Source organism: Heptranchias perlo, chromosome 38, assembly GCF_035084215.1.
Source record: "Heptranchias perlo isolate sHepPer1 chromosome 38, sHepPer1.hap1, whole genome shotgun sequence".
In the NCBI taxonomy this organism is placed as follows: Eukaryota; Metazoa; Chordata; class Chondrichthyes; order Hexanchiformes; family Hexanchidae; genus Heptranchias; species Heptranchias perlo.
The window spans coordinates 13,123,794-13,148,714 of NC_090362.1; the positions used below are offsets into that span (position 1 = coordinate 13,123,794).

General features: G+C 41.1%; 1 protein-coding gene across 2 annotated transcripts in view; it reads left to right on the forward strand.

Annotated features, from left to right (window-relative positions):
• The window catches only part of LOC137304762 (furin-like), a 105,139-nt gene that overhangs the window by 39,480 nt on the left and 40,738 nt on the right, over positions 1-24,921 (forward strand). For both annotated transcript variants that reach the window (XM_067973458.1, XM_067973459.1), the window contains exon 3: positions 19,183-19,281. In XM_067973458.1, coding sequence (XP_067829559.1) covers positions 19,183-19,281 — 99 coding nt within the window. The remainder of the gene's footprint in view (positions 1-19,182; positions 19,282-24,921) is intronic.

Consider the following 24,921-nt stretch of genomic DNA (forward strand, 5'->3'; position numbering starts at 1 on the left):
TTTAATCTACACATCTGGAAATAAACCAAGGGGCATCCTGAATTAAATGAATTGCAGATAACTCCTTGTAATTCAAAGTCATGTTTGTGCTAATTATCCAATAATTTGAATTAAGCAATGTAAATAGCAAAGTGGAAATTTAATGCCAAAAAACAGAATTCAGATAATTTGAATTATGTAACTGAATTAAGAAGAAACTCTCTTCAGCCAATGTTGCAGTCTTTTTTGTGCATTTCTGTATTGATTGTGTCCAGCTACAAAATATTGACAGGGCTACTTGCATGTAGTGTGTTTTCTGTTGTGTATATTATCAAGAGTGGGACAGATATGTGTATTTTTTGTAATACTCCTGGGTAAAATGTGTATACAGCAGTGCTTAAAATTAACTCTGGTGCGCTAGATTGACAACCAGACTTGGCAACAAAATGATGATGTTGGGAGCTTTCCCTCTGCAGTTTGAAAAGCAAACTCATTCTGAAGCCAATTGACATTGTGCATATTGTTTTTACAAATAGGAGGCTTTGTGCAAGCTTTTTACATATTGCTTCCAAGATATTGTCAGTATATCTATATTTAATACAAGTTCTGTACCCTTGCTGAGTGGGTTCTATTGTGGGTCAAATTTTTGGTGGCGTTTCTAAAGGATGAGCCCCTTTTTATTAAGTCATTTTTTTCCCCTTCTATTCCTACCTTCCCATAGTTTTCTCCAATAAGGAGACTACTTCCCTCTTCGACCATACCTTGAGCATCTCCTTGTGCATTTCCAGTTCTGAGTCCACCGCTGGGAAATTTTGCTATGTGAAAGGTGCTTTATAAATGGAAGATGGCTGATTGTTGGTCACATTGGCTGCCAGGTCTATGGTGTTTTGAGTTGCATTGCATTATCATTGCTTAGCTCCTTCAGGTCATCTCTTCATGCAGAAACACTTGTTATTTGCTGCCCAACAAAGCAACTGAGATTAGAAATTCCCACAAAGATTTATTTCTTGTAATCTGTATTTTCCTTTCATAATTCTAGCAAAAATATTTTTAATGAGTATTTACTGATTGGGCTGCAAAATCACTCTTCCTTTCCTCCTAAATCTTCAAGGTTTTAAAACCCAAGCTTGGGATCACATCAATTCTTCATTTACCTCATTCTCTCCCCTACTCTTTTCAACTTTTGTGCCATGTGATATGGACCATGGCCCTTTACCTGAATTTCTTAATTTTAATTCTCTTTTTGAAGAAAAAATACGTTCATGTGGTCTTTCATTAATTTAAAAGCTAAAACATATTTTTGATTAATCTTGATATAAATTGCTTGCTGAATGTGTGTTTTTTAGTTGCTGAAAGAAACTCGAGCAATTTCAGTATTATCTTTGCTAGTAATGCCTTGCACTTACAGTAGCCATCTCAGCTGTTTCTACTATAATTTGTTGTAATTTACAATTTTGGTTTCAAAGTTCCATGAAAAGCTGGTTTTTTGGCAGGTCCAGCCCTTTCCCAGTAGTCCTGGCCAATGTTATAGTACATCTGCTCTAAATTTCTGTATTGCAATGTTAATCTATTTACTGTTTCAATAATCATGTAGGTAGGAAGTAGCAGAGTGCACTCTGAATAGGAGTTTATTTTTTTTTAATAAATTCTTTTACCAATTTTGCTATGCCACTTTTCTCTCCTCCCTTCCTTGAGGCATTGACTGAGGTACAGTCCTTGCCCATGTGACTGTGTGTTGGCAGGCCACTTGATTACAGGGGTATTGCGGGTGTGTCCGACCCTTCCTCAGCTGAAATACACACAAATTTCTAGCAGCATCACTAATCACTAGATAGCAATCATGAATGGGAACCCTTACCAATGTGGTGGGGGGAGAAAAAACCCTCTTCCCCACCCCCACTAACTACCTTGGGACAGAGGCAAATTATAGCAATCTTACTACTTCCCCAGCAGAGATCAACTAACTTAGTACAGATCATAAATTGAATCTGGAACTTTTGTGGTCTGTGTGGTTCATCTACTCACTGGATAAACTTGCTGAGCCATTGAAGGAGTCTGACTATTTACTCGAATACCAAGGTTATGACGGGTGCTTTTGAGCATCAGGGTTTCATTAGGCGACAACTAAATTTTCCCATATATTCTCTTAATCTGACTAACCAGTGACATATTAACTTTTGTGACCCCCGCACCCTTCCAAACCAAAGAAACTGTTTTGTAGATTTTGGTGTAGGAAACTTTGCTGATACCACCCTCCTGGTCAAGGAAAACTGGATTCTCTCTGATCATCTAAACCTATGATGTGGAGATGCCGGTGATGGACTGGGGTTGACAATTGTAAACAATTTTACAACACCAAGTTATAGTCCAGCAATTTTATTTTAAATTCACAAGCTTTCGGAGGCTTCCTCCTTCTACACATAATTAGGATCACACTAAATGGATGTGTGTTCACCTGACGAAGGAGGAAGCCTCCGAAAGCTTGTGAATTTAAAATAAAATTGCTGGACTATAACTTGGTGTTGTAAAATTGTTTACAATCATCTAAACCTAAGCATTGATGAACCATTTCAGATCCAATCCACAACATATGTGTTGAGGTGTAGGGCCAAGTGTGAAAGTGACAGTTTCGTTCTTGAGAGCAACCTAAACAAGCAGGGCTTCCTACCCTTGGTTGAAACACTCCTGGCCATATTTAAAGCTTGGGTCTTGTAGGCTTTTATACCAAATGGAAAATGCTTGGTAATTGGTGCTGGCACCGTAGCTATAACTTGCTTGGATGTGCTGCTTCAGGTATGCTGTTATGACTCTTCCACTGAAAGCAAATGAGACAGTGGGAAGGACTTGGACTTTCACTTGTCTCAGGAAATCATGGTGTCACTCATTTTTGCCAGAACAATAAATTATTCTCTGTTGAGCACTCTATCCAGGTAACAAACAAGATATGTTGGATTTATCACCAAAGTGTCTAGTTCATTGACAACACACATCCATTTAGTGTGATCCTAATTATGTGTAGAAGTTGAATGAGAACAATTACTTACTTGTAGATATGGTCTTAAATTTATCCCAAAACTTCACATGTATTTGTAAGTAGGATAACATTGTTCAGGAGTGTGCAAAGGGAGTAGTATAACAGGGTACTGATAACCAAAAAGCAAGAACTAGGTTATGAACATTGGGTGAACTTCATACAGTTACTACTTTGAAACATCTTTTGTGTTCTTTTACAGATTCACTATTCAGAATAATTCTTGAACAAATCTGGATTTAGGGTAGCATAATGAGCACTGAGTCAGAGTTATAACAGCATGTGACGCATTGTGGGTTCCACTAAAGTGAGATGCCAGTTTCACAGTTATATATCATACGCGAACGGGGCTTTGTGGACAAAGGTATTCACAAAGCTGTTCAGAGGAAACTTCTGATGAAATGTTGTGGTTCTAATTCATCAAATTGCCAAAACTACCCAATTAAAAAACCCTTGCAAATATAACTTATTATGGCTCTTCTACTATAGTTATTGGTCTCTGGAGTAGATATGTGAATGTTTCTATTTTATTGTGCTGTTGTACTTGGGTGCCAGAGCAAGTCAGGTGCATTGAATGATACCAGATGGGTTTTGGGAAAGAGCAAGGAAATGAGATTGAGTGGATCTCTGAGAACCAGCACAAATGGCCAAATGGACTCCTGTGCTGTAAAATATGATCTGATTTTCTGGCCATCCCATCTTCCCTTCACCCTCTGCAATGAATTTCTAGCCTCAGCCAGAGCTGTCTGTAAATATGTACTTCCTCCAAAAGGAGGGACATCTGAGGGAGTTTAAACCCATCCCCACTTTTGAGCACTTCCTAGTGGCCTGTCCTAGAGTAGTAGGAGCCAGAGAACAGATTATACTTTTTTTTTGGAATTGGTGAGTTGTGATTGGGGAGTGGGGGAGAGAAAAAGAAACTGGAAAAATAGGAGAAAATAGACCATTTCAAACTGAACCTGGGCTAGGCACTGGTGACGAAAACGATCAGGACTGACTCCACACCTGTTAACTGGCAGCATTAGGAAAGAGGCAAAATTCAACTCTGTGTAATGCCCATGGTTATCACTGTTGTAGCTTAAATATCCAAGTGTAATAAATATCAACAAAAGGGGAAAAAATACAAAAGTTGAAATGTTTGTGGTACAATTCAGAGTTTTATTACCCAAGGCTGGTGAATGGGGGATTTATTGCCTCTTAAACTAACATGGACCACTGAGTTGTGCTCTGAGATAGATTGCATTAAAATGCAACTTCAGATATGCCAGAGCTAATCTCTGTTTGAACTGTATAATGTTTTTGCTGTTAGTTTTTGAAGTGTGTGTGTTGTGCAACTAGTGTGGCAAGCTGCCTGCGTGTTAGCTTGAAGATGTGTCAACACCAGCCTATCCAGGGTGATTGAGACAGTAAACATATGCGCTGTGTGCTATTTGTTTTCTTTTTAACGTGGCTTTGACCTGAACCTTGAATGTACTAATGGAAAGTGGATAGATTTTTATTTTAAATTTGGCTCCAGTGAGCTAAAGCTGACCCTTTTAAAAAGGCAGGCAGGCGCTATCCGATTTTAAAAAGGGGGGTGAGCGAAGTGCAAGACTGAAATAAACAGAAATATACAGCAGATCAGAGAGTCTCTGAGAAGAAATACATAGGTTAATATCCAAAGTTGTCTGTTTGAAACATAAACCTGTACTTATTTTTCAGCATTTCAGATGTTGTCATCTTCCTGTTTTGTAGCATTTCCAGTTTTCATCTGAATTGTTCTCAGGCAGCCAACAGTTTGTTCCTCTTGTTCTCTGCCATAAAGCAATATTATTTCTGATTAAGCCACTCCATGATGAAATTAGTTTTTATGTAGCTGTAAAATTAGGGTACCAAGAATTTGTTACACTCTGGTCATAAACCCAGTTTTGAAATTCAGTAGCTTAAAATGTCCATTTTGCCAGGGGTCAAAACTTCACAGGAGTTTGCTTTTATTAATCTATTTTGTGTAGCCATGCTAATAATGGTGTTTTCTAATGGTGAAAATGCTAGATCTTAAGGGGAAAAATGTGCAGGGCTATGGGGAAATAGCAGGGGAGTGGGAATGATGGGATAGCTTTCAAAGAGCTGGAACAGGCACGATGGACCGAATGGCGGCCTCCTGTGCTGTTTCATTCTGGTTTCAGAAAAATTACCAGAATATCGACAAAACTCATTTTTCTGTGATCAGGAAATCTTGGAATTGCTGTATTAAACATGTTAAATTTATAATACAGCACAAATACTTAAATTGTCTCAGCTTATGTCAGTTAGATTTATTCAGAGCATCATCATTGGTATTGGGGAAAGTTGGCTGAGTGTCAGGGAATTGAATTCACCTCCACATAAACCGAAGCAGTATTAATGGTTACTGAATTCAGAAAGGGACATCTGACTTAGGAATACGTTTTTACTACGTTAAAGGTGCTATATAAATGAAAGTTGTTGCCCCAATAAAGGGGGAAAAAACTGCAAATTCTGGGTATTTGAAATTAAAACACAAAAATGCTGAAAATACACTTTAATCTGTAAGCAGCTATAAAGAAAAAAGGACAGGTTCATGTTTCGGGTGTGAGTCCGTCCAAACTGATAAGCGTTCACCTCTGAAATGGTAACCTGTTCTTTCTTACAGATGTTGCTGTACATTATTTGCGTGTCCTGAATTTGATGTCTGTCTTTATCAGCTCAGAAAACAATGTACATGAGTGATTTTTCAACTGAGCAGGTGGGGGGTGGGGGGCGGCGGGCGGGGTGGGGAGAGTTGGTGGAAATATCATTGCCACTGCTAATTGAAGCTACCCCCTCTGTCTGGCATCCAACTCCTACAATGTCTTTTCTCCACTCCCCACCAACTTACTTTGCCCACGGCCTGGAGATCAGTTGAAAAGACTTAATTATTTTTTTTAATGTTCGTGCGATGACACAACCATGCTATAATATTGAAACCAAAAGATTGACATCTACTCCTGAGGCAAGCACCGCTTGAGTGCAAGTAAGTGGTGCGTGCAGTTTTGCAGACTTTTGAAGTAAAGCTAGGTGTGGGGCTTGGGGAAAGTGGAGTCGCAGAGGAGGGGCAGCTCACCCAAAAGAAATGGACTCTTGATTGACCAAATTAATGTTTCGTTGTCTTTGTAATACTAAACTAGATTTATCTATACAGAAATTCAACTCCCATGGGTGGGGCCAGTGACTACCCAAAACATTCACCTCCAGTACCAACAGTTGTTTAACAATTTTTTTTTTGTTTTTAAAAAGCAGAAATAGAAAAGCTCAATGACTTTTTCTGAAGTTTTTTTTAACAATGGGCACAGATGGTTACTTGCTCAACTGTGCAATTTGTTGTAAAAAAAAATCATACAGGATGTTATACACGTTTGTCCAACATAAATCCTGAGCTTAAACTTCGAGCAATTTTTCATTTTTAACATTGACAGTCCACAGTCCTCCCTTTACTTTACTTGTGGTGCAGTTTGACAGTGGTATGGTTGCTCTCTATAATCATCTGTAATCCAAGTTACTAAACTAATAATTATTGTGATGTAGGGTTTTGTGAATTCTGCACGTAAACCATACTCTGGTGATTTTCATGGGTATTGTACTTTGGGGAGAAAATGGTGAATTTCTTTTGCAAATTGAAGAAACAGAGGCCCACAGTGCAGGATGCCAACAAAGGTGGGGTAAAAGAAGGAAAGTCTGGAGCAAATTGAGCAATGGCTAGATGAAGCCACACTTGGATTTTAAAAGTCTGTAGATTGTAGCTCAAAGGGTAGACAAGGAGATAAGGAATTCCTTGTGGGGATTGTGTGGGGGGGGGGTGGAAATAGTGTCAGCGACGGTGGTTAGAGTTGGCTATGAAAGTGTTGGATAGACTCTTGTAAAAGGGCAAGAATTTATACTCTGTTCAGCCAGTGACAGATGTTCTTTGCGGCAATTTTCAGGGCTTTTTTTTTTCTTTTTACCATGCACATGTAGCTAATTAAAATCAGTGGTAAGAATAAGCAATTGTAATGCCATTATCCTCTGTGCAATATTGCGGTGCATTGAGAATTATTTCTCGTTCAGATTTAGCAAAAGTGGACTGATCCAAAGTTTTAAAACTCTCATTCATTCGATGCTAAATTAAACCTAACATAGCCACAAAATTGAGTGTGCTGCTAGCTGAGTTCAGCAGGGCAATTTGAGCAGCTTACTGATATTGTATAAATGTAAGGAGTCGTACAACACCAGGTTATAGTCCAACAGCTTTATTTGAAATCACAAGCTTTCCTCCTTCGTCAGGTGATTTCAAATAAAGCTGTTGGACTATAACCTGGTGTTGTACGACTCCTTACATTTGTCCACCCCAGTCCATCACCAGCATCTCCACATCGTGATATTGTATAGGTATTGTAAATTTGCAATCCATTTTTTTAAAACAGGTTTTTAAGCCCCGTTTATTTTGGAATCTGCGGCTGCTCCATTTCCAAGTATTAGCAGGACTCATTTTACGCCATGCTGTTCCTAATGCACGCAGAGACGTGGTTGGAAACATAAGAGTTGCATTTTTTACATGTCCAAAAAAAATTGGAGGAAAATTGCCATTTATAACGTGATATAAAACTGTAAAAGATTGTAAGTATATTGATAAAATATCCAAGGTATATGGAAAGCTAAGAAAAGTGGGAGCGTAAGAAAGCAGTTCATCTGTTCCTGCTGCCTTGTATATTAATTAAGCTAATGCAGTGCTTCCCCACTTCCTCACCGCCCCCCCCCCCCCAACATGAGAGCTTTCAGCCATAAAATATAGGAAATTATATTTTTATAGTGTCAGTATGGAAGAGGCAAAGTGTTATTGGAGGAGCTCCAGACCAAGTGTCTCTGGGAGAATTTCTACCACCTCACTTTGAATCCTTGGCATGATGCCCAAATTACTCATGCCATGGTTGGGGCAACTGTTAAAGTAAATTGATATGTGCTGGAAATTGGTAATGCCTCACTCTTCCTTGTATTCCCATCTTTGCCCTCCCCCTTTCTAGTCGATCCTGTAGCGATGTTCTTAATTAGGCCACCATTCTTTTGATCTTCGAATAGCAAATCTGCCACAACTTTCCACACTCGCCGCCTTTTCAGTTTCATTGCCCTTAGAATAAAGTGTGATTCTCAAATAAATGTAATAGTGCCCTTCAACTTGTTCAGCCTCTCCATGAATATGAGCACCTTGGGCTATTTATACCGAAAAGGGTTGGGACAGGGTATCGCAGCTGAGCCCGACGTCCAAACGTGTACTGATTTTGCTTGACATCCACACGTGTGCTTCCTTCTGTGGTTACTCGATACTGATCATGAGCAGGAACCCTGGTTGACTTTTTCCTTCCCTGAGGCCAATCGTAGCACCCATGCTCCACCCCTCCTGAGATCAGAAAACTCAAAACAGACCAGGTTTTGAACCTTGGGCCTTCTTGGTACTGAACTATGAGACAAGCTTACAAGATCTATAATGCTGCTGTTACACTGAATTTGAATTTGGTGCTGCTTCAGTATCATTTAAGTGGAATTAATTCTTGAGTATTACACTCACTGCTTCATTATAACAGATAAAGAAAGAAAGAACTTGCATTTATATAGCACCTTTCACGATGTCTCAAAGCGGGAAATGTTGGGGAGGGAGAAGTGCTGGAAACTTGATGGTTTTCAAAATCATGAAATTGGTGTGGTGAGCATAGTTCTTTGTGTTTCACTGGGAGCATGATTGAGACAGATGCCAAAAACCATTGAAGTTAAAACACTTAAAATTCACATGAAATAGACTGTCACCTAGTGGAATAACTGTGCATTGAGCTGAAGCATTCACAAAAAAGTCAGATTTTTGATTCAGGAGGTTTTATGACTAGGTAGATGGAAGATTAAAGTTGTTTGGGCCTGAACAGTGGTCCGATAAGGGAATGTGAATTAAATGGGATGGGGTGGTCCCTTGATCCTGCCTTTTAGTTCTTGCATTGAACAGCAAAATGATAGTTCAGTCAGCCACTTAGCATTTGGTCACAGTTGCCATTTTTTTTAAACCTAGTTTTTCCTGGGCAGAATTTTTAAAAGTAAACTTAGATGAAGGGCTGAGGCCCCTACCACAGAACAGCACAAGTTCGAAAAGTGTAGGAGAGAAGGGGAAATGCACAGAAACTGTAGTTAGGTGATGGCAAGTTTGAGTGCTAAAAGCATGTGGAGGAATGGAAAATTGATAGAGGTAGGGATTTGCGACCTTGGAAAAGAGTAATTTGAAGTATGAGCTGGTGGAGAGAGCACTGTTTAATGGTGTTGGAACAACTTGTGAATTTATAAAATTCTGGTCAGGCGGGTAGTGAGTGGCGAACTCCCATATAACTTTACTGTCCAGTTACATTGATAGTCCAGTCCTGCCCATTCAGATGTTCTAGATTTTGCCCCTCGTCAGAAAGTGTAAAATATATCCTGGATAAACAGTATAGCTGAAGCAGCCTGGTAATATGGAAAGCAAAGCCCACAATTACTGCAGTATCTTGTGCTGCTCGGTGACGGTGGAGAAGGCTTTGCGGAATGTTTTCGGAAAATCTTGTGTTTTTTAATGGACCAAAAGAAACACTTGACGGCCTGATTGATGATCAGCCCATTCGTGTGGCTGTGGTTGCTTGCTGCTCCTGTAGGTGCTGATCCCTTTAATCAGCCTGAAACAGAGGAAAGCAGACCAATGTGTGAAGTAACAACTTTTATTTTGGGATAGGGAAGATAACTCAGTCATTTAGAACTCCAAATCTTAGTCTTCAACCCAGTTTCTAAAGAACATGGACCATTAGAACAGAACTGGCAAGCCCCATCAGAGGCCACAGAATAGCCGGTGTGGAAAACAAAGAATAATTTCACAATTCTGCAATAGGGATTGCTATGCTCCAATTGAAGGTGACGGATATTTGGACAGAGTCGAAAGAGCTTTGGATTGTATCTAACCACACTGTACCTGATCTAGGAGTGTTTAGTGCAGGCACTGATTGGGTGTCCAAAGTGGAAAGTGTCCATTTTCCAATACTAGCATATTTCCACTTCACGTAATTCACAGAAGCATTTTTCATTTTCAATAAAACCTGTCAATTCAAGCTCTGAACTATTAATCATCTGTCTGCAAGCCAATCTGAACTACAGCAGTGGTATTTTACTCTGGTCATGGGCCATAGCCTTGCCTGTTATTTCGATCACACAGCTGTCTTTTCAAGAGAATTAACAATGTACAATGTCACATGTTTCAGAAATTTCTTAAACTTTTGATCTTCTAAAGCAGCAATTGCCACACATTTCTTGCATTTGGTATACTGCATTCTAATCTGGAATAGAATGCATTGTATGAATTGGAAACAAGTTAGACAAACTTCTGACAGGGTGTCAGCCATGGCTCATTGGGTAGCACTCTCGCCTCTGAGTCAGAAGGTCTTGGGTTCTAGTCCCACTGCAGGAACTTGAGCACAGAATCTAGGCCGACACTCCAGTGCAGTATTGAGGTAGTGCTCCACTGTCGGAGGTGCTCTCTTTTGGATGAGATGTTAAACTGTGGCCCCCGTTTGCCCCCTCAGATGGATGTAAAAGATCCCATAGCACTATTTTGAAGAGCAGGGGAGCCAGTACAGTATTTATCCCTCAACCAACATCACGAAAACAGATGATCTGGTCGTTATCACATTGCTGTTTGTGGGAGCTACGCATATTAGCTGCGGTGTTTCCTACATTACCAATAGTGACTATACTTCATTGGTACTGTAAAACCTGAGGTCATATAAGATGCTCTATAAATGCAAGTCTTTTACCCAATCATACTACACTGTAACTTCATTCATTCTCTCTTTCACTCTTTATCTCTAACTCTGTCTCTGTCACTTTCTCCCATACTAATAGTTGGTCATTGGTCCTTGAGCTTTCCCTTCTCATTATTCCGTACTCAAAGTTTTTATATCCTATGCAACATCCTTCTCCTTGCCTCCTCACTGTTTTGAAATCAAGACTCATTGCAGTGTGTCCTGTTCTCACTCATTTTTCCCAGAACCTCAAAACTTCTTTCTCTCAGTCGTCTTCCTTCCATTTGTAGTGTCAAGTTAGCTCAGTTGGTGACACTCTCTTCTCTGAGTCAGAAGGTTGAGAGTTCAAGCCTCACTCAAGGTTGACACTCCAGGGCAACACTGAGGGAGTGCTACATTGTTAGATGTGTAATGGTTGGATGCGATGTTAATCTAGGGCCCCATTTGCCTGCTCCAGGTGGATGTAAAAAATGCCATGGCCGTTTTAGACAAAGAACATGGAACTCTCCCTGGGTCAGAGCCAGTACTCTTCCTTTCATCTCTCTTTCACATCGTCCCTTTTCCCAAACTAGGTGCTTCCTTTCCCTCCATAACTGTTGTAAAATCTTGGCGTCCGTTGGAGTTTCACGAAAAGACACGTTATCTTTTCAAATGGCGACCCTACATCTGACACATCGACCCCACTTGAAATGTTTTGCTGATTGAGCTGTGCACTTCCAGCATTTTCTTTTTTTTGGCATTATAGAATCTTTTTCACGGGTGCTTTATTATATTGGCACCACTCATTTATTTTGTTACATAATTTTATTCTTGATGTAATCTATTGTAATCCTGTCTCTTAAACAATGTGTCCATGCCCTATTAACAGCCAGCTGTACAAACAAGATATATTTGCTCTGTGTAAATCCGAATCAAAAGGTTAAACTATGGCCCTGTATTCTACCATAAATATGACCTACGTTTGTGATGTACAGGTGCACTTTTGTATTGCACGATCACAATAATGTGAATGAGATGTGGCATCTTTCTGTCTGACAGTGTTAAACTATTGTCCAGGAACATAATAGCGTAGGTATTACGGGAACACCAGGAAATTTGTGTCCTGTAAATATTTATTGGCAGGTTTTCTGAACCTGATGCTGCTTATTTGTGAAATGCAAGACTCATTCTGTATGCTATCGTTTGGTACAATGCAAAGTGGGACTACTCTCCGCACCCCCCCCTCCCCACCATTTAAAATCAGAATTGTGGATTGAAGAAAACTACAGATGTATTTATTATAAATTGCAAGGAAAGAACATGCATTTATACTAGTGCCTGTCATATCCTCGAAGTCCCAAAGCACTTCACAGCCAAAAAATACTTTTAAAATGTAGTCGCTGTTCCTAGGTAGGCAAACACAGCAACCAATTTGTGCACAGCAAGGTTCCACAAATAGCAAATCAGCTAAATGACTAGTTAATCTATTTTGGGATTAATAGTTGTAGGATTAACTTTGGGAGAACACTGGGAGAATTTCCCTGCTCCTTCGAAAAGTTTCATGACCAGGTAGACAAGGCCTTGATCTGATGTTTTGTTTGAACGACAGCACCTCTGACAATGCAGTATTCCCTTAGTACTGCATTGAAGTGCCAACCTAGATTATGTATTTCAGTCCTGGCTTGAGGCTTGAACCTTCATTTGGAGGCGAAAGTGCTACTACTGAGGTGTAGCAAGTATATTCATTATCCATTTAGAAAACTAGCAGATCTATAAATAATCAGTCAGCTGTTAAGCCATGTAGCACTTTGGCATAAAATTTGATTCTTGATTTAATGAAGGAAGCCAAATGGATGGATGCTGTAGTGGGGTCACTTAAAGATAAAGTTCCTCTTGTTAAATCAAAATTGGCATTAGGACTCCAGTATTGGGCGCAAGCCCAGCTTGGGTTGAAGATGAAAGCATCCAGTCCTAGTGGTGAAACGGTGCTTTTAGATCATCCAATAGTTGCAGAAAAGTAGTGCCAATGAGTAGGGTTAAATAATACACAATAAATGGGCGGCAGTGGATCACAGAACAGATATTCAACTCCAAGAGCAGACAACATAATCTGAATCCCTCATTTTAATAACCAGCTTGTAATCCACCTCTACTCACCAAGTGCTCTTTACGTATTAAACATTTCACAAAGATTGCTGGTTCTCCGCCGTTCATCTAATGCATAGTTTGAATTTGCCTTTCTGTAGAAACTCCCAATTTTTCAGCCAAACCTTAAGTTCAGTAGCTTCAGGCATTTGTTGCAACTGCAATTACTGTAAATTAAAACTTATTGTTAAAAAAGCTTCAAGATTTTCAAATCCATTTCTAAAATTCAGCATCCCTCACTGACTGCATTTAGAATTGCTGGCGCTGGAAGTGTGCCTAAAGTCCTTTAGTGTACAAACAGCCCACAGTAGCATTTCAGCATTTGAGCCAACCAACCAGCTACTGAACTGAAGCTGGACAGAAAACTTGGGAGTTTCTATGAAAGAGAAATTCATTGGATTAGAGAACTGAGAGGGGAATATGAGGTCGTCATCCAAATGAGGGCTTCAGGTAATGCTGTCTGCTCCTGGGGTTGTTTGTTCATAAACTTCTTAATTGGACAATTGCCTTGTAATCCATTGTTCCACTTTTTAAAAACCTTTGTCATTGTCATTGCTTCTCTTAAATTGTTGGGTGATGCAAAATGACAGTCGTAACTGCTGGTCACAGGTACTGTTGATCCTGCTTGTATACAAGTTCAATGTATGCAAGGTCCCCCTATCTGCTTCAGTTTTCCATGCAGCTATTTTTGATTCAGCTGGCTACCAGGTAGGTTTATGTGCCCTGTCCAAGACCAATTCATATGATGGCGTTGCTGGCGGTCTTCCTAGTTGTAGATGCAAATTCCTAGCTCGGTCAATGAGTTTCAGCTTTTCTGTGTAAACTATTTTGACTCTGATAACATGGTTTGCCATTATCTGTCCCCTTTTACTACTTGGTCCATCTCCATCCTGCAATAAATTCAGACTGTTTCAGTGTTCAGGATCTCCCAATCTTCATCAATTCAGACCGGTCAAGCCTTGTTAATTTGGAGTGAAAATCGCTCCTTTTAGATTAAAAGCTGTACACTGCTCTGGTCAGACCACACCTTGAATACTGTTTAGTTTTGGTCGAGACATTGGGGACATTCAAGTGCTGGAGGCAGTGCAGAGAAGAGCCATGAGGCTGATCCCCAATGTTAGGGGTCTGAGTTATGAGGAAAGACTGGAGAAACTTGGCCTTTTTATCCTGGAAGAAGGCGATCTTAGAGAGAGGGAATGTTTGGAATATTTTAATTAAATGTATATCAAGGAGACAGAGGTTCAAAGTTATCAAAGGCAAATTTAGGACTGATGTCAGGAAACTATTCACACATGTTGATCAGTGTATGGAATGGACTTTGAGGAAGAGTGTGTGGGGTAAAAACCTGGAATCTTTTAAGAAACAATCCATGCTGGAATGGGAAGCTTTAGAATCTCTGGATGAATTAAGATGGGCCGAATGACCTTCAGCTGTAATTATCATGAAAATTGTGTCCTAATTTCACAAAGTTTTAAAAAAAAAATAGGTACAGCTCCATATATTTGATCTAACTCCCTGATGACATCTCTGCATTCTTGCACAGATCATGCACTTCTTACTCCCTACTGCACAATTGCCATCTCGTGTCTAGTCTCATCTATAGACTTATAGTCTTAATTGCAAGTGTACTCGTTACATTTCTCACAATTTTCAAATGAACACAACTCATTTTTTGACCACAAACTGACCCAACTACGCTACAGGAGTCAGAATTCCAATAAGGTCATGTTTGTTTGTGTGTTCTATTCCGGATTAATTTGTGTAACAGCATCAGCTGTAAGAATATTGCACAATAAAAGTGTGTTTTTTGGTATTCAGGGTATGCTCACTAAGTGGTGAATATGCTGTCTAGTTAACTATTTTGTATTGCTTACCTGGTTTAGCAAAAGTGATATCTCAACATTTATTTGGTCAACAGTTTGGGGTTGCTTTAGTGTGCAGAGCAAGTACTGGTAAATGGTGTAAGGTCGTAAAAATAGATTGCATCAGTGATGTACTGAGCAATCATTCAGTCACTTCAAAGATGAAGTATTGGAGTCAGCTGCAGGCAGTCACAGGCCATTGTGTTTGATGTTGTGAATCATTTACACCCACAAACAAATGTTTTGCCTCTCAGGCGAAGCACATGGAACAAGATAAAACCAGAATATTTAGTTGGCAGTAGGAGCTGATTTAGCCCATCATCCATTTATAGTAGTAAGTGGGAGCCCCTGAACAAATCAATGGATTGAATCATTTAAGAACATAAGAAATAGGAGCAGGAGTAGGCCATATGGCCCCTCGAGCCTGCCCTGCCATTCAGTAAGATGATGGCTGATCTTCAACCTCATTGCTGCTGGAGTTCCTCAAGGCAGTGTCCTAGGCCCAACCATCTTCAGCTGCTTCATCAATGACCTTCCCTCTGTCATAAGGTCAGAAATGGGGATGTTCGCTGATGATCGCACAGTGTTCAGTTCTATTCGCAACCCCTCAGATAATGAAGCAGTCCATGCTCGCATGCAGCAAGATCTAGACAACATCCAGGCTTGCGCTAATAAGTGGCAAGTAACATTCGCGCCAGACAAGTGCCAGGCAATGACCATCTCCAACAAGAGAGAGTCTAACCACCGCCCCTTGACATTCAACGGAATTACTATCGCCGAATCCCCCACCATCAACAACCTGGGGGGATCACCATTGACCAGAAACTTAACTGGACCAGCCATATAAATACTGTGGCTACAAGAACAGGTCAGAGGCTGGTTATTCTGCAGCGAGTGACTCACCACCTGACTCCCCAAAGCCTTTCCACCATCTACAAGGCACAAGTCAGGAATGTGATGGAATACTCTCCACTTGCCCGGATGAGTGCAGCTCCAACAACACTCGAGAAGCTCCACACCATCCAGGACATAGCAGCCCGCTTGATTGGCACCCCATCCACCACCCTAAACATTCACTCCCTTCACCACTGGCGCACCGTGGCTGCAGTGTGTACCATCCACAGGATGCACTGCAGCAACTCGCCAAGGCTTCTTCGACAGCACCTCCCAAACCAGTGACCTCTACCACCTAGAAGAACAAGGGCAGCAGGCACATGGTAACACCACCACCTGCACGTTCCCCTCCAAGTCACACACCATCCTGACTTGGAAATATATCGCCGTTCCTTCGTCACTGGGTCAAAACCCTGGAGCTCCCTACCTAACAGCACTGTGGGAGAACCTTCACCACATGGACTGCAGCAGTTCAAGGTGGCGGCTCACCACCACCTTCTCTAGGGCAATTAGGGATGGGCAATAAATGCTGCTTTTGCCAGTGACGCCCACATCCCATGAACAAATAATTTTTAAAAAATTTACCGCCCGATCCCCATTTCCTTGATTCCCTTAGCGTCCAAAAATCTATTGATCTCAGCCTTGAATATACTCAATGACTGAGCATCCGCAGTCCTCTGGGGTAGAGAATTCCAAAGATTCAGACATCAGTCCTAAATAGCCGACCCCTTATCCTGAGACTGTGCCCCTAGTTCTAGACTCTCCAGCCAGGAGAACTAGCTCCTCAGCATCCACCCTGTTAAGCCCTCTCAGAATCTTTTATGTTTCAATGAGATCACCAGTCATTCTTCTAAACTCCAAAGAGTAAAGGCCCATTCTACTCAATCTCTCCTTGTAGGACAACCCTCTCATCCCAGGAATCAATCTGGTGAACCTTCGTTGCATCACCTCTAAGGCAAGTATATCCTTCCTTAGGTAAGGAGCCCAAAACTGTACACATTACTCCAGGTGTGGTCTCACCAAAGCCCTGTACAATTGTAGCAAGACTTCCTTGCTCTTGTACTCCAACCCCCTTGCAATAAAGGCCATTTGCCTTCCTAATTGCTTGCTGTACCTGCATGTTAACTTTGTGTTTTGTGTACAAGGTCACCCAAATCCCTCTGAACACCAACATTTAATAGTTTCTCACCATTTTAAAAAATATTCTGTTTTTCTATTGTTCCAACCAAAGTGAATAACCTCACATTTCCCCACATTATACTTCATCTGCCATCTTCTTGCTCAGTCACTTAACCTGTTTATATCCCTTTACAGACCCTTTGTGTTCTCCTCGCAGCTTTCTTTCCCACCTAGCTTTGTATAGTCAGCAAACTTGAATATATTGCATTCGGTCCCTTCATCTAAGTTATTAATATAGATTGTAAATAGCTGAGGCCCCAGCACTGATCCTTGTGGCACCCCACTAGTTACAGCCTGCCAACCTGAAAATGACCCGTTTATTCCTACTGTCTGTTGTCTGTCCGTTAACCAATCCTCTATCCATGCTAATATTTTATCCCCAACCCCATAAGCCCTTGCCTTGTGTAACAACCTTTCATGTGGCACCTTATTGAATGCCGTTTGAAAATCCAAATATAGTACATCCAAATATACTTCTATAATTTGATTTCATTCATATCATAAATCTTAATCAAGTAACAAATTCTGGTTTCCCCGCTCCCCTTTTTCCTAAAGGCAGTGAGTCATGCATGCTCATTGTCTTGTATCTTGCCCAAGTGGCCATTCTTCACTGGGAAATGCACTGACCTACTGGGTCATTAGGCGAGCTGGTGAATTCTTTCCTGATTCTGCGCATTACTTTCAGGCACCTCATTTATATATAGTAGTATTCCATTTGTTAACTCTGCATATGTAACATGATACACATGCAATTTTGAGAGGGCTTTTTCTGGATATGCATGAGTCAGGGAGCTCATGTAAAGATGGTTGGTTGTAGTTGGCATAATTGGGAGGGCTTGTAGTAGACAGGAGCCTGGACAATGAGTGGCAGCAAGCTAGTTTACCACCAGGGGTGTAATACCCAAGATTGACTCTTTCCTTGCCCAACATCCTTTCTGGCACTTTTCCAGCAGGGATCAGTGGATAATCAGTAGCAGGGATCCTCGTCAGTCTTTTATAATAAATGTTACCCGTCCTAGCCCAAGGATACTGGGGCCAGCTACTGCCGCAGCTGGAATCAGTTAACTCAGCACCGAATGGGAATTCAACCTGTAACCTTTTCATCTGTGTGGCTCCATTACAGCGCACTCTTACCAATTGTACCATCAAAGGAAGCCTGCCAACGTAAATCTGTTGAAATGGATATTTGCATATAGTGAAATGTACCTCCTTGTGTGTTTTAAAGCAGCATTTGATGTGTTGTTTGAGTTTACTTTCCCACTCATAAACTGATCAAGTAGGAAAATATTTGAGGTAGCCAGAAACACTACTGGTTCCAGGCTGACTCCTGCCTGTTTCATGCCCTCCAACTTATGTCCAGCTGTTTTTACATGAGCTCCTTGGCTAAGTATGAATACTGTGGGAGGAGGAGGGGACCCTTTTTGAAGAAGAGTCCATCAGCTCCCTAATGGGTCTAATCAATAAGGCATAAAGCCTTTGAAGTTTTTAAGTTCAATTGCAAATCTGTGAGTTAGCTGATCTTGGATGGAACGGGGTGGGGGTGACGGTGACGGTTACAATTGGCCTTTGTGCTTTTGACCTAGGGAGGGTAACAATCCAGGGTTATATGGACGTAAGTGAGAATCTAATGAGGATCAGCTGTGATTCCCCGTATAGTCAAATAGCCTGCCCACCCTTACTGTCACATATGAAGAATGGCCAATAGAACAAGGTGCCCTATATGGCAATAGCTGCTGGCTCTGCCAAGAGGAGAATTAGTGGAAAGAGGAGGGGAAAGTTTGCCGCCATATCAGTGCCATTAGAAAAAAATAAGACATTTACTGTATTCTGAAATCTCCCTTTACCATTAAAAAATGAATTTGTGATTTGGAGAATTTTATTAATGAATGTTTAGAAAACTTTTGCCACTGTGTAATTTTAAAATTGAAACACTCGCTCTGCAGCAGGTTGGATTAGAACATTGCAAGTTTCTTTTGGATGCTAATCTTCATGTCTCTCCTGAAGGTGCCAACTCTTGCTTGGGTATGGTTTCCACAGGTGCTGGAAATCTGCTCAATTTTCCTCTGCCTAGCTTGGGGGCACTGAAGCCATTTATAGCATCTATATTATTGCCCTGACTAGGATCAGCTAACTCAGCAGAGGCCAAGTTATCTTTGCTTAATACTGCCCAGCATCATAAATTTCCTCAGCTTCAAACGACTTGCTTTTGTTTGACTTAACGAACATGAGAAAACTTGACTTTTTTTATAGTTAATATTTTGTTTTAGGATTAACTAACCTTTATTATGTTTGTGTTTTGCAGATTTTTGATGATTACTATCATTTCCGGCATCAAGGGGTGGTGAAAAGATCATTGAATGAACACACGCATCAGCAGAATAAACTGCGACAGGAACCTCAGGTATATAAGGGACCAGGCTTGAATTCATATTTCCTTTACATTAAATTGGGCCTTTGGTTTGGTTGCTGCAGCTCTTAAATTATTGTCATTTCTAATAACCTGGGAATTGGCTTCTGTTTAAGGACTGTATTCCCAAGTTAAATGCAAGGACACTTGTGCACAAGTTTGAGAGAACATAAACAGTGTTGTAACTAGGATTTCAGTAAACACATCCATTAGTGCAATTGTAGATTCTGTTCTTCCAAACTTGGATTGTAGCTCGAGGGAGCGCTTTAAACTGTACAACACGAGGATGAAATGCTGGTGGTTACAGGTCTGTCACCAGTGGTGGGAACAACTTGAGATGAATTAAGAGTTCTCAAGTGTATTAGTAATTGGAAATGTGATTACTTGAGCAGAATATTCCTACTATAGTATTTTGAGTATATCTGTGTTTCAAATTCATCACACCTCTGGTTCAGTAACTGGTCCTGGATCAATTCAAAAGCATGACTTTTTAGCACATTGAATCGGATTTGCTTGCTTTCAGACTAGTTTGGATGCCTGTGACCTGGTAGCCGTAATTCGGAACCTGGAGTCAGTGTTCATGGCAGGCTTTGCACAAAAAAAATAATCTGGAATAGGTATACCTATATATACATATGAACTGTTTGTTTTCATGCTAATATTGGGTGGAACCAGAATTTAGTGTGTGGGAGTCTGGACAAGCAAGAAACTCTGGTTCCACTCCCATGCTAATTATTTAGATTCCATTTGGAATTAAGAGAAAATTTTAAACTGAAATTTTAATAGTTCCTGTTATCATACTCAGGCTGCAGGAGTCTCCCAAGCACATTCCCTTCAGCTTGTGTTATTCTGCTTTCACAACATCGTGGTTGTAATGGAGGAACTCGAGGCTGTATTCTACTTGTGCATGTTAGCTTCTGGCCATGGAGACCAATGCTGGCTTTGTGGGCTTGTGAGCTTATATCCAATATAGATAGGCTTAAACCATTTCATTCTGACTTCAATCCATTTGATGCACAATCTAATTTGGGAAATGGAGACAACATGGCTGGCAGTGCAGTGTTTCCAACCCCAGGTGCAGAGCTGGTGACTGAGCACGACTGCAAATTCCACCCTACTTGGATAGACTCTGGTATTGGAAGCAGTCATTTTGACCATCCACATCTTAGCGGTGGTATTTAGAATGCAGTGCTCTTAGGAGCATAACTGACAAGCATGGACTCTTCTGTAATGTTCCAATTTCTTTGCATATTGATGAGTGCAGCTAAACCTTTTATCCGTTTTGAGAAATAAACCCATTTCAAAATTGACCTATGTCTTGTTGCTCTGTTTCTTTGAGATAACATGTTGCACAGGAGATGCACAGAGAATACAATGATGATTCTTTGAAGCCTCCTCAATATCCTAGTATGTAATGAGGTGCCTAGTGTAACACTAACCCAAGAAGATTTGGAAGATCCCAGGTTTGATTCTTGGTCTGCACTGGGATAACTGATCTCAGCTGGTAAAGCATTTGGATGCTGCAATTTTTGATGCTCAGTTGTTGAGAGGGGGAGGAGAAATTAGCCAGGGTTTCCACTGCTGCTCACTATCCTGCTGCAAAGTGCACATGAAATCAGGATATAGCTTGGCTGTGATACCCTCCATGGAAGGATAGCCTGGCCACACTACTTTTATGAAGAATTGCTACTTGGGTGAGGTACCCGGGTGCAGCCCTTGGAACTGTACCCCAGGAAGAGTTGGTGCTCGGAGAAGATTCCCTGAATATTTGCTGTTTTATTTTCCCTTTGTTAAAATAAAAATTGTAACTGGCATTTTGCAGTATTTGAGGGTATTATTTAATAACACCATTCAATTAGATGCAGAGGTTAACAAACCAGTGAAGGAAACACACAATACAGGGACTTGGTTGAACTTTGTTTAAAAAAACAAAGGCGGTGGGTTTATTTCCCTTTCTGAGTAAACCAGCAGGATGCAGCTGGCAGAGCCAAACAATACATGCAAAACATTAGAGCTGAGACTTGCACGGTATTCCCACGCAAAGAGGGTAAGGCATGCCAGTTGCATTGTATTTGTTCCACAGTTTGTCTGCTTTGATAAATAAATATGAAAGTGGTTTATGTTCGTTAGATATTGTATATCCTGCACAGTTTTCAACTCAGTGTATTCTCCTTTTAATTAAGAAAAGCTAGAGAGTAGTAAAATCAGCTGTTTCCTTATTCAGGTGAGCTGACTTTCTTGTCAGCATACAATTGGTAGAGCCCACAAGTGGAGCTGCATGCAGGTGCAAGCTTCTCCTGAGTTATTCATGGGAGTGCCCAGGAGATTAATCTTTAATTCCTGGAGACTCCAGGGCACCCTGGGGGGTTGGCAAATTTACCGACATAAGGTTTTAAATACCTACTTGGAGAAAGCCTAGGTGAAGTTGGTGCAATCCAATCCCCAAGGATACTGTGTCTTGAGACACCACAGATGTAATCAATTGAGGATTGCAGACATATTCAGTGAATGAACATCTGGTGTATTCCTTCCGTTCCTGGATGCTAATCTGAAGCAACCAGTCACCCCCTAATCCTTTTTATTCTCTGCTGAGATCTAACCTTTTGGTCCATGTTATGTCAAAAATACAATGAATGAATCTGCTGGTTTGATTTCTTTATTAAAACCAAGCTTGAATTCCAGCTCGACTTGCAAGGACATCTGGAGGAGACTTCTCTATCTTGCATGCAAATGTTTTTATTTTGACTGCAGAATACAGAATGCACTTTGCAGAGAGACTAAAGTCATATACTACATTGCTGCAATGTTCTCAAACCAATGGGGCTTTATCTATTCATGCTGATAAAGGACTCATTTGTAGACTTAACCGCCACTGATACTCCATTTACAGTAGCAATCGGCGCCAAAACAAAGCAGAATTCATCTGTTTCTCCCTGGTAACACTTGAATTAAAGAAAACCTATAATGGGCTTACAAAGATTGGAGACGCCATGTGTGACTTGGTAGAGATAAAAGGAAAATCACAAATTCTGAAATAAAAACATAACATACTGACTATCCAAAAGAGAGAACAGTTAATATTTCAGGTTGGACTTCTATACATTCATGTGGGATCCCAGATGCAGTTTGGTAGAAGGGCCTGAAAAGTTGGTGGAGCTCAGAACAGGAAGGTTAGGGTGAGTGAGATCATTTGTCTGAGGCCAGGAGGGATCACACATCTTCCCAAAGATTTCATTTTTTCCTTAAAAAGGAGAATTGAAAATTGGTCAGTATAGTGTATCATTTTAAAAGGATGTTGACCAGATTTGATTTTTAATGCTGCAGTACTCTGAAATTTGCTGTAACGTTTTGTGTTCCTGCAGGATTTCTCCATTTGGAAATACTAGAGTATTGCTAATGGCAATTACTGAGTTGAAGACTTATTGCAGGTGAAATCTAGGCCAGGGAGGGTGCAGAGCCTGGGGTTGGGGTGGGCCAGGGAGGGTGCAGAGCCTGTTTATTGGGGTGGGCCAGGGAGGGTGCAGAGCCTGTTTATTGGGGTGGGCCAGGGAGGGTGCAGAGCCTGGTTATTGGGGTGGGCCAGGGAGGGTGCAGAGCCTGGTTATTGGGGTGGGCCAGGGAGGGTGCAGAGCCTGGTTATTGGGGTGGGCCAGGGAGGGTGCAGAGCCTGGTTATTGGGGTGGGCCAGGGAGGGTGCAGAGCCTGGTTATTGGGGTGGGCCAGGGAGGGTGCAGAGCCTGGTTATTGGGGTGGGCCAGGGAGGGTGCAGAGCCTGGTATTGGGGTGGGAAGGAAAGTCACCTGAAGCCCAGGGCTGAGATTGGAAACTGAGAAGCGTACTGCAGAGGGGTCAGCAAAAGCAAGGTAATGTTTGGCCCTGAAAACTACATGACTTATTACACACTTCTGCTCTTGCAAAGGCCAGCGTGTACACATTGAGCTGAAGGCCGCGTCCTGTGCTCTAGACATCTATGATTAAACTGAACCAATGAAATGCAAAATGGGTAGACAGCTCCATTTCTTTTGCACAGGTGAAATGGAACTTCAGAGTTCGTTCTTCCTCTCCTATTCTCCTTTTTCCGCCCCCTGCCCCCCAATCCCCAGACAATTTGTTACACAAGACCATGATCAAAATACTATGAAGGTCTGAGCTAATAGATACCATTGCTTTCCAGTTCTGGGGACAGATGCTGGAATTTTGAATTTCATTGCAGCTTAAAATCAATTTACCATGCATGATTATTAAAGAATTGGAATTGAATCACTGGGACTTTGAAAACTCATTTATATCTATTATGGGGATGAGTTTAGCTGTGCAGGAGCCATGAGATCAAACTCTGGAGCTTTAAATGGGATTACAGTAAAAGAAAAATAATGGCATGATATTTGGCTTTTATTAAAAGCTGGCTCATTCCACTCGAGTGATCCTATCTTATCCAGTCACTTTCCATCTGCTGTATTCCAACCTATATCTTCAAATATAATGTCTTCACTTTTTCCGCTTTTGTCGACCAGTAAAAATATTTACGGAGTTGTAATTGTGAGCTGAAACTCTCAGTAACTGAGAGAAATGTGAAGCATTTCCATAAGCAACAGATAGACTTGAGTTCAAGGGTTCCACCTCCCAGTCCAAAACCAGATGGGGGCGTGCATATTTACTTTTTTAAAAGGGGGGCCATGTCCATGTGTGAAACAGTCCTGAACATGCACAGCCTTTACCGTAACAGCCAAAAACTGGACTTTGGCACTCTGCTTTTCATTCCTCAAAATTGCTGGGACCATCATCAAAAACAGGTGATTGTCCAGTTCAAAATAAGTGTGTTTTCCTCAACCTCTCATCCCCACTCCTTCAAATAGCTGCCAGGTCTTCCTGGCAGCAGGTGTTGGGCAGTTTTACATTTGGGCTGCGTAAGAGACACGTTTTGGGAACCTGGCAGCAAAGCACAGGTCTGGTAGAATGTAATAGCACCTCAGTAGGAGGTACAAGGTGGGGGAGGAATAGAGTGAGAGTTACCTGACTTAAGATGGGATTGGAATTGAGTAATGTAGTTGTAGTTACACCTGTTCTGTAGTATGTCATGTGTTTACTGCCAGTATCAACCTAATGGCCTGGGCTTCTTGGGTTGGCCTTCAAACAAATCTAACTGAACCTATTAACGGATGCAGTTACACCCCGCTCTGTAGCATGTCATCAGAATGATGGGTGGCTGCTGTGAATAATCCTGATCGAGCTTCCTGTTTGAATATGGGACATAGATGGAAAACTTATTAATAGTTTCACTTTTATGCGACACAGGTAAAATAATTGCACATTTTCTGTTGTACATTGCTCATCAGGTTAAATATTGTCTTTTCTGGTAAGAACAGGCAATCACTCTAAATATGCAGTGACTTTGTCACAATTGTTCCTTGGGTGATGTTAAAACATGTAGACAGCTGATCTTCGTATTATTTACCAATAGCGCAAACTTGATTGAAAACCAAACAGAACAGTTTCTCCCCACCTTCAGCTTCACAATTCGTTATATTATTGAGAAATAATGACGAGTGATCGCAGGTAATGTTGGGAGGGATTGGATACTGATAATTTACCTTTTCTTTGGGTGTACAGTGTGCCCAGCTGGTAGCTGCCTTC